The following is a 13850-nucleotide window of genomic DNA, read 5'->3' as shown; positions in this document are numbered from 1 at the left end:
CAATCAATCAGCAATGTTTATTTGTCACATGTGATCACACAAGGTACAGGGAGGAAGAAGGGCTTTAACAACCGGGTGTTTTCATAAGTGATAAATTATTCATGTATTTGTTTATTTAATCTATTTATTTTCTATTTTTTTGTAAATATGTATTATTTAAATATGTATGTTTAGGAAAAAAAGTGTTAATTGAGTAGTGGAGAAGGGGTAGGTTTAAATAAGCATATGCTTCATCCTCCTTTGTGGACATGTTGCGTTCACATTATGTGATTGTTTGTTGTTTTGACTATTGCTATTTTTTTTGTTTTTGTTTTGATTATTGTCATTGGATGTATTTGTTTTTGAGTTTACTTTGTTGTGCTACTCGCACATGTTCTATATAAAAGCTGAACTGAACAAGGCGCTGCTCATGGCTGTCCACGGTGCTGAACTGGATGACGGCCGAGACGCTGGCTGTATCCCATTGTATCCGGATTATCTTTCACTCTTAACACAATAAACAAATGTATAACTATAATATATATGAATGGCATAGCAACCTATACTTTACACATAGTACATCATCAGACTCACGCGTAGATATGAATCAACAGTTAATAACTTTACCCGACTGAGATGGCATCAATTAACTTAACTGGTAATGTATCAAGATGACGTTTATTATCTTTTCGCTAAATATTCTGGCATTTGTTTGTGCATTTGTTTTAAAAAAAAAAAAAAAAAAAAAAAAAAAAATAGATGAAAGCAGGTTGCTATAGAATTGTGACAAGGAATTGGACGTCATAGCTGTGGTATACAGGATTTTTTACCAGGGCTAACAACCAATCAGATTGCTTGATTCGAGCCATCCGTTTGATAAATGTCATTATAGACTCATACGGTTCACTGTTGTAAAAAAAACGCTGCAGTTTCTGTAAATTTATGCTACCAAACCACTGACTGGTTAGGTGTTCTAAAAAACAGTTTAAACAGGAACTAAATGATGTCAATGCAGGAAGTGAAGTAGTTACGAGGGTGATGTGAGCCATGGAGGTTACATAGTTTCGTAAAAATGAAATGCACAAAACACTGAAGTTCTGTTATGTTTAAATTCTGGTCAGGTTCTGCAAACTGGGAGCATGCAGAGCATCATCTACTGCAGGTAAAACACTTGAGTGTGGGTCATTACGTCACACAACCTCACTTCATCCAGCCTTCACAATAATTTAATACGATTACTCTTTGACTTTGGAAACTTCATGCATTCAAACTCTTGTTAACAGTGCAGAGCCGTGGTTACGTCTCACTCTGAGTTCTAGCTCTCAAAGAGCACCAGTAAACCAGTAACCGGCTCAGATTTGTGAATGTTCCTTCCTGACCAGCGAGCACGGCCGTCAGAACACAGTGTGTTGAGTAAAATGTCAGTGCTTTGTGTTGTGAAGGAGCAGCAGAGCACGACTGAAAGGTCACCGCAGCACTCAGCTCCTCCAAGACGATCAATGCAGCCGAGAGAGTTTGTCTGTGATGCTAAAAGGCTTCCCTCAAACATCTTTTAAAGGAAACTGGGAAGCTAGATATTTATAAATATAACAAAACAACAATACTGCAGCAGCTCAGAATGAAGCCCTGCTGCACCGGCCTCATCCTCAGAACAACTGCATCTGCTAATATTCCTCTAAAAACTGGATAACTATTTCTGATCTTTTTACTGTTAGTATACATAAAAATTTAAAAAAGTTTAAAGATATGGAAGTTAGTGATTTATTGGAATTAGTAACTTCACATTTAAATTACAAGTTTGGCTTCCAATGAATATGAAAGCAATAACTAGAAAATTTCCTCTGGGGAAATTTTGAAAGGGCCATGGGGGCTACTGCCGGTGTGTGAACACTATGATGAGATTCTTCAGAGATTTCAAACTATGCCCTTTAACCTCAAAATATGTGTGTGTGTGTGTGTGTGTGTGTGTGTGTGTGTGTGTGTGTGTGTGTGTGTGTGTGTGTGTGTGTGTGTGTGTGTGTGTGTGTGTGTGTGTGTGTGTGTGTGTGTGTGTGTGTGTGTGTGTGTGTGTGTGTGTGTGTGTGTGTGTGTGTGTGTGTGTGTGTGTGTGTGTGTGTGTGTGTGTGTGTGTGTGTGTGTGTGTGCGTGCGTGTGTGCGCGCGTGTTTGTAATTAAAATCACATAAAGTTACCTGTGTGTGTGTGTAGCGAAAATCGCATAAAGTTACCTGTGTGTGTAATTAAAATCACATAAAGTTACCTGTGTGTGCGTGTATGAAGCATGTATATGCATGTGTGAGGAGTGTGCGCACTTTAGTGAATGTGTGTTTGTGTGTGTGTATCTGTAACTGTAATCACATCAAAGATCAAAGCAATCGGATCAAAGCAATCAACAGAATTAACTGCAGCTGTTAATGTTCCGAAAGAGTGACAGCAGAGGTGGACAGACTCAAATTTCTGGCCTCGAACAGAAAGCATTTTTGTCAAAACCATAATACCTATCATTGATTCGACTTCACTTTGAGCGTCCCGAGTTCTTCCTGAATGTCTACATATGATTTTTTTTAAGAAAAATTAAAAAATAGCTTTGTTAGAGTGATCTAAAAAACCTGTTCCATCTTCCTTTTTTTTCGAAATCTTCCTGCGTTTTTAATATGGGACCCAATGAGGCTGTTGGTGGTTTTGGTGGCGCATCTTTGCGTCGTACACCCAAACTATAACTCTGACAGCTTTACCAGAGGATTGTGAGTGAGAAGACAAATTTTCCTACATTTCTATGTATAAATTATTTCGGTAGAGTGGAATTTGCGGCCTGGAGCGCAGTTTTCAAATTTCTTTTTTGACAGTTTTACCTCTCCCTCTACACTCTGAGCGATGACATCACACACTCTGACATGAACATTCTGTGCAATACACACCCATTATAACCTCAGAATTTCTCCAAAAATGATCATGGTCATTGAACAGGGATTGATAAAAAACTATATGACCTATCGAAACATGGATTAATACACCGATACACAAGACTTGTGTCTACTGTTTAAAGTTTAAATGGAGTCTCTAGGTGAAATTATGCCGGAGAAGTAGACGTTTGAAAATTTCCAATGATTGTTCTTTTTCGCTCATTTTTTGTCGGCTGTCCCATTCATTTCAATGCAAAATTTTGAGCAGTTTTTCAGTTTTTTAGAAAAAGTCGTATTCTGTAGAGAAAAGTAATAGCACACCGATCCCGATCAAACCGCACGTTTTGATATATAATTTGTCCTGCAACTCTTTAAGTTGTAGGACTAGTAGCAGGACGAAAAGCGTCCGGAAGAGGAATAAGAAGAAATCCACAGTATAACAGTAGTGCTCAGGGCTTCGGTCCCCGAGCACTGGTCCCTACAGCTATTGCTGTATGGGACCAGTGCTCGGTGCGATTGCCCCGAGGCCCTAATTATAAAACCATGAGTGTGCAGAAATCCTTTTAACATTGATGCTGTTGTTTTGTCTGGTGTTGTTAATCACCTAAATTAAGGCGGTGCATTTTTGTACCTCCCTAAAAGCTCAAACTTATCTTTTTTTTTCGACCAAATTTATTTTATTTAATATTTTGATATATTCAATACATTTTTGTTGGTGTGGGGTTGCAACTAATGATTATTTTCATTATCGATTAATCTGTCTATTATTTAAACGATTAATCGATTAGTTATTTGGTCAATAAAATGTTGAAAAATATAACTGTGTTTCCCAAACCACAAGATGACGTCCTCAAATCTCTTGTTTCGTCCACAAGCCAAATAGTTATTCAGTTTATTGTCATAAAGGAACAAAGAAACCAGAAATATTCACATTGAAGAAGCTGAAATCAGAGAATTTGGACTTGTCTTTAAAACCAACACAAACCAATTATTCGATTTATCTAAATAGTTGAAAATGAATTTAATAATCCATTATTGTTCGATTAATCGACTAACTAATATTACAATATTATATATATATATATATATTATTTTATAATATATATATATATATATAATTTTATTTTTTTCCTGGAAACAAAAAAAACTGCACACAGTTGTTAAGTTCAAGGCTTTGCCTCCAACTCTTTTTTGCTTTCTGAGTATAAAATGACTGAATTTAATCTGTGAAAAGACAAGAAGTGCTGCTTCAAATAACCCTTTGGACTGAGACCAAGAATAATTAATATTTATTGACCTTGCAGGAGTTAACTAGCTGTAAACACTGACTGATTTTTTTTTTTGATTTCACAAAAGCTGAAAGTTTATTTAAATGCCAGTAAAAACATGACGGCTTCCTGACGGCTGTGACTTTAACTAATTCACCCCGCAGTGCCAGGCCTCCGCTCCGATGACTCATCACTTTTTATTGACTCATAGGCTGCAGCTGCTAATACTAATTCACGCCAGTCAATAGGAGATGACCTATCACAGCCACTTCTTGAATCCAGAGTGAGTTTGGCGAATCAGAGCTTGACATGAGTCACAGGAAGAGAGCAGAAATATGTTTAACAGCAGCAGATTGTCTACCTTCATTTATATGATGAAAGTGGTGATATTGAGCTCCTCGGCAGGACTTATGCAGAGTAAAGAAGAAGGTCCATTAGTTTGTTAATGTTTTTACTGAGTGGTCGGCGCTCTCGAGTCTTTTAAGCTTTTCATTTTAAGCTCAATTTTCTTGTCCCTTGCAGCTTTTATCTGATGCACGCTGATGGTAGCAGTTTATTGCAGCAGGTCAGAGTAACCTGACTAACCTAACACTAGTGTCTTTGTGTGTGTTGCAGGAGTGTGTGGCTGCTGTGGCCCGCTGAGGCCGAGGTACAAACGCCTGGTGGACAACATCTTCCCCGAGGACCCCAAAGTAAGTCACACCCCCATTAACCCTTTGTAGTTTGGATGAAATGTTTTACATTTGCTTTTTCTGATATAAGATGATTATACAAGATTTGAAAGAACAAAATGCAATCTTCACAGCTCTGTTAATGGTCCTGTATGTGGAGGTCCATGATGGGGGGCGGGGGGCAGCCGATGATCTGCTCTGCTGCCTGGACCACTCTTTGTAGCCTGGACTTTGCGCGAGCTGAGGCAAACCAGACCGTTAAGGAGGATGAAAGCACACTCTCAATGATAGCTCTGTAGAATTGTACCATGATGGGGGACTGACCTGTAGTCCTTTCAGACGGCGGAGGAAAAACAGGCGCTGCTGTCCTTTCTTCACTAGTTGGGAGATGTTATTGTCCCATTTGAGTGTGTTGGTGATGGTTGTGCCCAAGAACTTAAAGTGCTCTACCACAGTAAAGGATGAGTTGTTAACCCTTAATAGGACACTCATTGAAATACTTGCAAATTCCAAATTTCAACCCTAGAGAATATTGGAGGATATTACATACTGCCAGAATGTGTAAAAAAAAAACATACGGACCTGGGGAAAGGGGATAATATTTTGAGAATAAAGTTTACGAGATTTAAAGTGGCAAATCTACAAGAAAAAAATGCACAGATTTATGAGATTTAAAGTGGCGAATATGCAAGAAAAAAGTTGTTTTCCCCCCATTTTTTTCTCGTAAATCTGCTACTTTTTTTTGTTGTAGATCTGCCACTTTAATCTAGTAAATTTGCAACTTTTTTCTTGAAATATAGTCAAGTTCTCCTCGTACAAGTCATTGAAGAAAAATTTTTCAAAAAATGTTTCACTTTTACATTGGAGGTCAAGGTCAATAAAGTTAATATTATTATATTGTTATCATACTGATTGGTCAGACTCATGTTGTAACCGTCTAGAACGTAGCCTGATCTATGCTGATTAGCTGGAAGAAATCCATGTGGTTCTACGGCCAAACAGAGAGACATGGGGACCTCATTTTGATATCCACTGAAGTTACCAAATAGAGTTCTTCTCCAAATAAAGGGTTAATGACCAGAAGAGGATGAGTTGGGGCTTTTTGCGGAAGTCCACTATCATCTCCACTGAATTATTGATATTAAGCTCCAGGTTACTGACTGCACACCAGTCAATAACCACCTGAAACTAACTTACTTTCTTACTTACTGTAAACTGAAATGGAACCTCAGGAAGTTTTTACTTAGAAAGTTGTCGTTAGTTGTTTTAGACTTCCAATTTTTTTTTGTCGAGATCTAACCTTTCCTTAACAAGTTATAGTCATTTATCATATTATCCAATTAGTTATTTTTAATAAAAACAGGTGCATTAGGTATCAGCGTCGGATTCAGATAAGAGCTTTCATATTTTGAGACCATAGCTCTGTTGTATTAGTGCAGAGCTTCAGAAGTGTGCTTTAGATGTGAAGTGGCAAACTGCTTGTCTTCTTCTCTGGCAGGGAAAGAAATCCGTAGAAAAAAAGGTGAAATGAGAGTGGGTGATATGACTGCTGCAGCATGAGGCACCAGACGGCGGTCACAGTGTGGGCTGTTAGCAGAACAACACTGTGTCTGGTGCCCAGTTGTTACCACATTGCTGAATTGCTGTGGAGACCCGGGGACACCATCACCACAGGTCTCCCCCACCACAACACCAGCGCAGCGCAGCGTGGAAAAATGTGGTTTTTAAATGTGACATGGCTTTGATAACAGGACCATGACAAGTTATTATCACCCGTTTGATTCCTCCACCTCCGTTAATTAATATGTTAATTGTGTATGTGCTTCGTCCCATACACAAGGGAAGAATTTCTATTCATTTAAACTCTCCCCATCCCCCCAAATACCTTCCCAAAGGCCTTCAGTGTGAGCAAACAGGTGCAGTGGGAAATAGAAATGCTCGAATGGTCGAGACCTTGTCAATTTAATTATCACTCGCTGAGAGCCTAAGGGGCTGAGACACTCGGGACAGATTAACTCCCTCCTCTTTATGGACGACACCTGCTGCTAATATTTTTATATTAGCCCTTCACATAGAGGCCTTTATAAGTTTAAAAAAAAAAAAAAGCCAATTCATTTGTCCTTTTTCTGTGCACCTGCATGTTTTCACTGGTTTTAATGAAACAGACTTGAAATCAGAATGAAGTGACAGCATATTTTAGTGCTTTTCTGTCTTGTGTTTAAAATCTTTCTGTGTAGTTTTTGTTCCTGAGCAGTGATCTGTGGTGTGCACCAAGGTTATAATAGTTTTGGAAATTCATTTGTTTTAGTTTTAATTTCATTGTGATTTTTTTGTTTTCAAATTCAGTTAATTTTAATTAGTTTTTAGAGAGAGTTTGCTAGTTTTAATTAGTTTTTATTTTTTTGAAAATGCTTATTTTTAGTTTTAGTGTTAGTTTTAGTTTTTTTGTAATGGGGTATTTGTTGGGTGCCAGATTAAAAAAAGTCACAATAAATGTTTCCTTTATTTCCTTTGTCTGATCCATCTCAGCTCCAATAAGTTTATGAAGTCATGAAACCAGATGGATGAAATAGATTTCATATCAAAGGTTTACGTATGAAAAAAGTTGACAAAGACGAAAACGAAGGACATTTTCACTATAATTTTAGTTCGTTTTGGTTCGTTTTGTAACCACAAAATACAGTTTCAACGTTTTTTTTACTCTTATTTTAACTCTTGTTTTTATTTTTATTCCAGTTAACAAAAATGTTTTTTCAGTTCTAAATTTCATTATTTTGTTAGTCTTCATTAACTATAATAACCTTGCTGCAGGGTCATATTGGTGCAAAATTGTTGCACAATCCACATAAAGATATTTTATTGCAGCTCAAAAAATCACTATATTGGCATCATATCAGTAATCAGTGATTTCTTTTGGTAAGGATTTTGTTCAGCTCTGATTTCTGACTTCCTATCTGTCTCTTGGTTTCTTCTGAAAACCCACATCTTTAACACAAATATATAGTTTCATTACATTTATTAAAAAAAGGTTTTGTAATTCCCTAAAACAGCTGCTTACTGTACAAACAGGAGGAATAATGCATACTAAACTGCAGTGTGTGTTCATGGTAATGCAGAAACATGTGTTCTGTTCTTGGACAACAGAAGAGGCTATAGCATCATATTTCAAATCATTTTTTGATTTGATACTTTATTTATACCAAGAGGTAAATTTGGTGTGCAGTCGAGTGAGATGTCTCATGTGAGATGTGAATGTGGACCTCCTTTATGTTTCCCTCAGGATGGCCTCAGTAAATCTGACATGGAGAAGCTCACCTTCTACGCCGTGTCGGCTCCAGAGAAGCTGGACAGGATCGGAGCATACCTGGCCGAGAGGCTGAGCAGGGACGTGGTGCGCCACCGCTACGGGTCAGTCACACGTCTCACTTGTTTTGTTGTGGGGTTTTTACCAAGTGTAAGAGCCATTTTGCTTTGATTGTTTATTTGTTTGTTTGTTTGTTTGTGCCTCCCACCAACGGGTGGAGAAGAGCGGGTTGTGATGTCATGAGTTAATATAAGGAGGCACACAGTTTTTTGACTGCACAAATGTGATGTACAGTAGTGTTCAATATAATAGCAGTCCAATGTGACTAACCAGATTAATCCAGGTTTTTAGTATTTTTTTTATATTGCTACATGGCAAACAAGGTACCAGTAGGTGCAGCAGATTCTCAGAAAACCAACAAGCATTTGTGATATGCATGCTGTTAAGGCTGTGCAATTGGGCAATTACTTGAAATTTGTTTAAGAAAGAAGTATACCGTATTTCCTCAATTTAAATTAATGACCGGCCTCATTAAGTAATCGGGTGTAAAACCAATTTGTAGTAAATAAAAGCCGCCTCTTTTATAAGCCGGGTGTCTTACCGGTGTTACTTCAAAGTCTGTTCCCCCGTCAATTTGTGTCCCCCTTACCTTAACCTGCAACAACCTGACCCCTGACCCCAACCAGTCCTCCTTTAGGTTGTTAACATGAGCCCAAGTTTACCTTAACCCCAAACAGTTCTCTCTACAAGGCCTAGCCTTAAACTTAAATCCTAACTCCAACCGCGGAGGTGATGCTACGGAGAACACCATTTAGGAAACATAATTTGACGGTAACAGATTTCAACACAACACCTGTATTATGAAGTTTTGGCGACACGAGTTAGTACTGTAGGTAAATATGGTTGTTTCTCCCGCTGTCCTAGTCATTCTGTGTAAAGTCGAGCCGTTTATGCACGTTCTTCTGGGCTTTTTAGTAGTTTAGACATTTTAAATCCTGCTTAAAATGAACATTCAGCGAGCTGTTCATTGTTTGTTTACATCCAAGTACTTCCAATATGGCCGACATCCGGGTAACTGGCTACAATGCGCTGTGTAAAGAACTCAAAAAAGTGCCGGTCAGAGCTGCTCTGATTTTCTTTTTTTAATAAAAGCCTCCTTCACATAATAGCCTGCCCCTATTATTAGCCGGGTCCCAAACTGATTTTTTATTAATAGATTATTATTTTATTATTTGAAGAAATACGGTACCTTTGTTTAGAAACGTTACAATAAACTCAGTTAATTGATTTACGGGAACTGAACATTTCATTTGTGTGTGTAAAAGACTATAAACGGGATCTCATCATACTAGTGTCTAGTCTTTTTCGAGTAGCAATCGGGTCACTACACCAAGAAAGACATTTTTTTCACAAAGTTACATGTTAACCCGATCAGCTGTGTTTTTTCATCTTTCATTGATCAAGAAAATACATGGAAATCCTTCACATCTGCTCCTTTAACTTCAAATTGTCAGTACATTTTGTTTAGTATCAAAGTAGTCCATGTGATCCATGATTACAATGCAAACAGGACTTTCCACGACACAGGTTTAATTAAAAGCCCCAAAAACAGGCTGAGGTGAAACATCTTGTAGTTTCTGCAGCTGTGCTTGTTAAGCGTGTAGCTTAAACTCAACTGAAACTACATCAGTTAAAAAACACACAAAGTTTTTTGATCTACAGAAAACAAAGTGAAGAAAGCTCTCAAACAAACCATTCTTCAGCTTATCAGAATGATCAGCATGGGTCCTGTGACATTAAAAGTCTGGTCCATTTACATTTCCCTGAACCTCTGAGTGCTTTCTGCTCCTGGAAAGTAATTAAAATGAGTCGAGAGCCAAAAATATCCCCCATGTATTTCTAATCTTCTATCTAAGACTGGCAGCACCAAATCAATACAGTGATTATGATGTCAGGAATGGTGTTTAATTGGCTGTGATTTTTATTCCCAGAAGCTGACAGTCAGAGGATAAACACATCTCTCTCTCTCTTCCATCTGTACTCGCCCATGTGTTGTTACAAAACCACTCGGCATCTCCTGAAACACTCGGTCTGTCCAACATGGGACACGTCCGTATGCTGCGCTTTGTTCTGTCACTCAGACCCAAAAGCTGTCATTACATTTGTCTTCCCAAATGGAGAAAACTGATCAGTTTGTCCGATTTTAGTCAATTTCTACTTCTATGAATCACCTAGAAATCATGAAATGTACAGCATGTTCACATTATCAACCCAGATACCAATGCACTGAGCTGACTAATAACTCTGTTGAGACTCTATTAAAGAGATATTTCAATATCTGCACCAAATAACATAACAGAACGAGGTAACTCCCATTTTTAAAGTGAAACAAAAAAATGGTTTGGTAGTTCACAGCGTAGGCAACAATCTGTTTGCAGAAATCATTATTGTGCATTATATCATATTAGGAAAAGACGGTTTCTTATTCAGTCAGTTCTTCCAGGCTAGTGGTCGACCGATACAGATTTTTTAAGGCCGATACCGATTATTTTGATCAGTCTTAACCGATCCCCGATATGTGCTGCCGATTTTTTGGGCCGATTCTTGAAGCCGATATTGCCTTTTCTCCCTTCATTTACATGATAAAAATCACACAATGATAACAAATGTTACACAAGTCTCAATTTAAAGAAAAAAAGAAACATTTATGTACCTGTAACAAAACAAACAAAACATATTAACACCAGAGAATGGCAGATGTTGCACCGAGCCTTGCCTGCTGTTGGCTCAGTGAAATGGGCTAATTGATCGGCGAACACATGCACGTATCGCCCGATGCCGATAGAAGTAAAAAAACGCAAATATCGGCCTGATATATCGGCCGGCCAATGTATATATCTGTCGACCTCTAACAAAACCTGTAGCCAAATATCTACTGCACTTACAATACATGGTGGGAAAACGGACGAGCCCCCAGTTTCTGTTTATGTTCAGAATATAATGAACTTGATTTAAGGTGCGAAGTCCTTGAAAACCTTTCTAGATCAATGACTTCTTAAGGTTATAACCTACTGACACTGAAACTAAAGTGCCCCTTTGAAAAGTGTATTTCACATTTTATGTATGTCTTAGAGTCTTTATTTGACTCTATATTCAAACTTTAGATATCACATAGAATTTCTTACCACTAATTACCAAAGGTAGAATGTAACTAAGTAGATTTAATCAAATACTGAATTTAGGTACAATGTGAAAATCTGAGGTACTTGTATTTCCATTTTATGTTTTTTTTCTACTTCACTTCATTTTAGAGGCAAATATTGCTGTTGGGAAAACGGATGAGCCACCAATTTATGTTAGAATCATCCTACCATTACCTTCCTCCCAAAGATAAATCACAGAATATACATTAAAGAAGAAAAGGCTTCTCACTCCTACAAATACCAGGGGCCTATTGGTAAATGGTAAATGGACCTGCACTTATATAGCGCTTTTGTAGTCACTTTGCGACCACTCAAAGCGTTTTACACTACAGACTGTGCTCATTCACCCGTTCACACACACATTCATACTGGTGGCAGAGGAGACCCTAAACGGTGCCACCTGCCATCATTGGGAATTCATTCACACACCGATGAACGCAGCATCGAGAGCAATTTGGGGTTCAGTATCTTTCTTACTTCGACATCTACCAACTGAGTCACAGCCTTCCATAAAGCAAGTTTACCAAATTAGTCAGGTTTATTGTAGAGTGACTCCTTTTCAAAGTCAGTTCCCTAAAAAAAAACTTGTAGTCCCAGTGGTGGAAGGTAACTAAGTACATCTACTCAAGTATAGTTTTGAGGTAGTTGTACTTTTCTTGAATATTTCCATTTTATGTAACTTTATACTTCTACTCCCTTTAAGAGGCAAATATTGTACTTTTTACTCCACTAGTTTTGGCTGACCGCTTTAGTTACTTTTCAGGTCGAGATTTAACATAAAAAAACATGATACATTTAAAGTCATTACATATTTTTTTTAAATTTATACCCCATAAACGTATATTAAGAAGTTAAAATGCTGATATAATGTATTTAGAATATATAAAACAAAAACTTTGACTCTTGATACTTTTTGCATGTTTTGAATGCAGGACTTTTACTTGTCGTGGAGTAATTTCACAGTGTGGTATTGATACTTATGTCAGAACTCTTCATTCACCTCTAGCTCGTACTATGTTGAATTATCTTTCTGGGACCAATGATGATGATAATAATAACAATTTTGCAGAGAAAGAAGCTCCACTCAGGAGACACAAAAAATCTGTCTCCTCCTTCTGGGTCCTTGTTATACTATTTTTTACTTTTGCTGTCATCTAAAAATGAACAATGCTTTCAAAACATAAGTTTCACTAAAAGTTGACATAACCGATTCCCATCAAGAAATGATTATTTCACTATAACTATTCAAAAAATTATTCAGGTTTTATTACTTTTTTTCTCTCTTGAAATTAGGCCTGATTTTGTATATTTGACTAAAATTCAGCAATAATAATGAAAAAAAATTGGAAAATTAAATATCAATTTGTTGGTCATGAGTTGCCTTAAAAGGTGAAAAAAAAGTTGGTAATATATATTTTTTTCATGTCCTAAAACCAGTCTAATGTCATGGGGTCCTTTTTGACCCCTGAGGAGGATGGGTGCTATAAAATGTATAAAACACGTAAAAATGTATGAAGAAAGTTGAAATTTATATTATCTATAAAGGATGCAGAGGGGCACATGTGCTGAAATTTCAAGCAATTCTATGAAAGTCAACCTATATTAATAGTATGTTGAAAATGATTTGGGGTCAAAAAGGACCCCAAGAGTACATGAGGGTTAACCCTTTGTAGGGCACTCCTGGGAATTGAAAATGTCGACACTGAAGTGTTATTGGAGGATATTGCAAGACTTTTGGCAAAATGTTTCATCTTTATATTGCAAATCGAGGTCAATTGAGTCATTATTATTATTATATGTATTATAGTCTCTTTCCCACAGCAACCCTAAATAGACATTAACACATCATTTGCATCCATCACCACTTTATCTTTTACCTTTAAACTATTAATTATCTTTTTAGACTACTTATTACATATGCGAAATGTCTGAATGTCTTTTTTACAGCACCTTATATATGAGAAGCACACGTAAATTTAGTGGTATACTTTTATAATACAATGACAATAAAGGAAAACTTGGATCTTGTATGATTTACTGACTGGTCAGATGCCACAGTTCCTGTTGTAGATGTCTCAAGACTCAAGTTACCAAATATGGTTCTTTGCCTGATAAAGGGTTAAATATTGTATCGGTAGTTGAGCCAGTTCTGAAGCTGAACTCTGTGTGCAGGAATGTGGTGATTGCCATGGAGGCTCTGGACCAGCTGCTGATGGCCTGCCACTCCCAGAGCATCAAACCCTTCGTGGAGAGTTTCCTGCACATGGTGGCCAAGCTGCTGGAGTCCAGAGAGCCAGACCTGCAGGTTCTGGGGACCAACTCGGTGAGACAAAACCTTCAGTCTGTTCGGAAACAAAGAAATTACAGAAAAACAATTCATGCAAAGATTGAAGTAAGCTGTTCTAATGAGGGCGATTTCAACTTGGACTTTACAGGAGTGGCACAATATTTGATTACTTTTTAAAACCTGAGCAGAAATGCACCAATATGTTAACAGTGACACACACACACACACACACACAC

The 13850-nt window shown here is 37.5% G+C and overlaps 1 protein-coding gene across 2 annotated transcripts in view; it reads left to right on the top strand.

Annotated features, from left to right (window-relative positions):
• The window catches only part of efr3a (EFR3 homolog A (S. cerevisiae)), a 186311-nt gene that overhangs the window by 64708 nt on the left and 107753 nt on the right, over window positions 1-13850 (top strand). For both annotated transcript variants that reach the window (XM_059345426.1, XM_059345425.1), the window contains 3 exons: window positions 4765-4841; window positions 8101-8228; window positions 13500-13650. In XM_059345426.1, coding sequence (XP_059201409.1) covers window positions 4765-4841; window positions 8101-8228; window positions 13500-13650 — 356 coding nt within the window. The remainder of the gene's footprint in view (window positions 1-4764; window positions 4842-8100; window positions 8229-13499; window positions 13651-13850) is intronic.

Source organism: Centropristis striata, chromosome 11, assembly GCF_030273125.1.
Source record: "Centropristis striata isolate RG_2023a ecotype Rhode Island chromosome 11, C.striata_1.0, whole genome shotgun sequence".
NCBI classification, from domain to species: Eukaryota; Metazoa; Chordata; class Actinopteri; order Perciformes; family Serranidae; genus Centropristis; species Centropristis striata.
The sequence above is the reverse complement of the archived record's forward strand: the minus strand, read 5'-3'. Positions and strand labels throughout refer to the sequence as shown.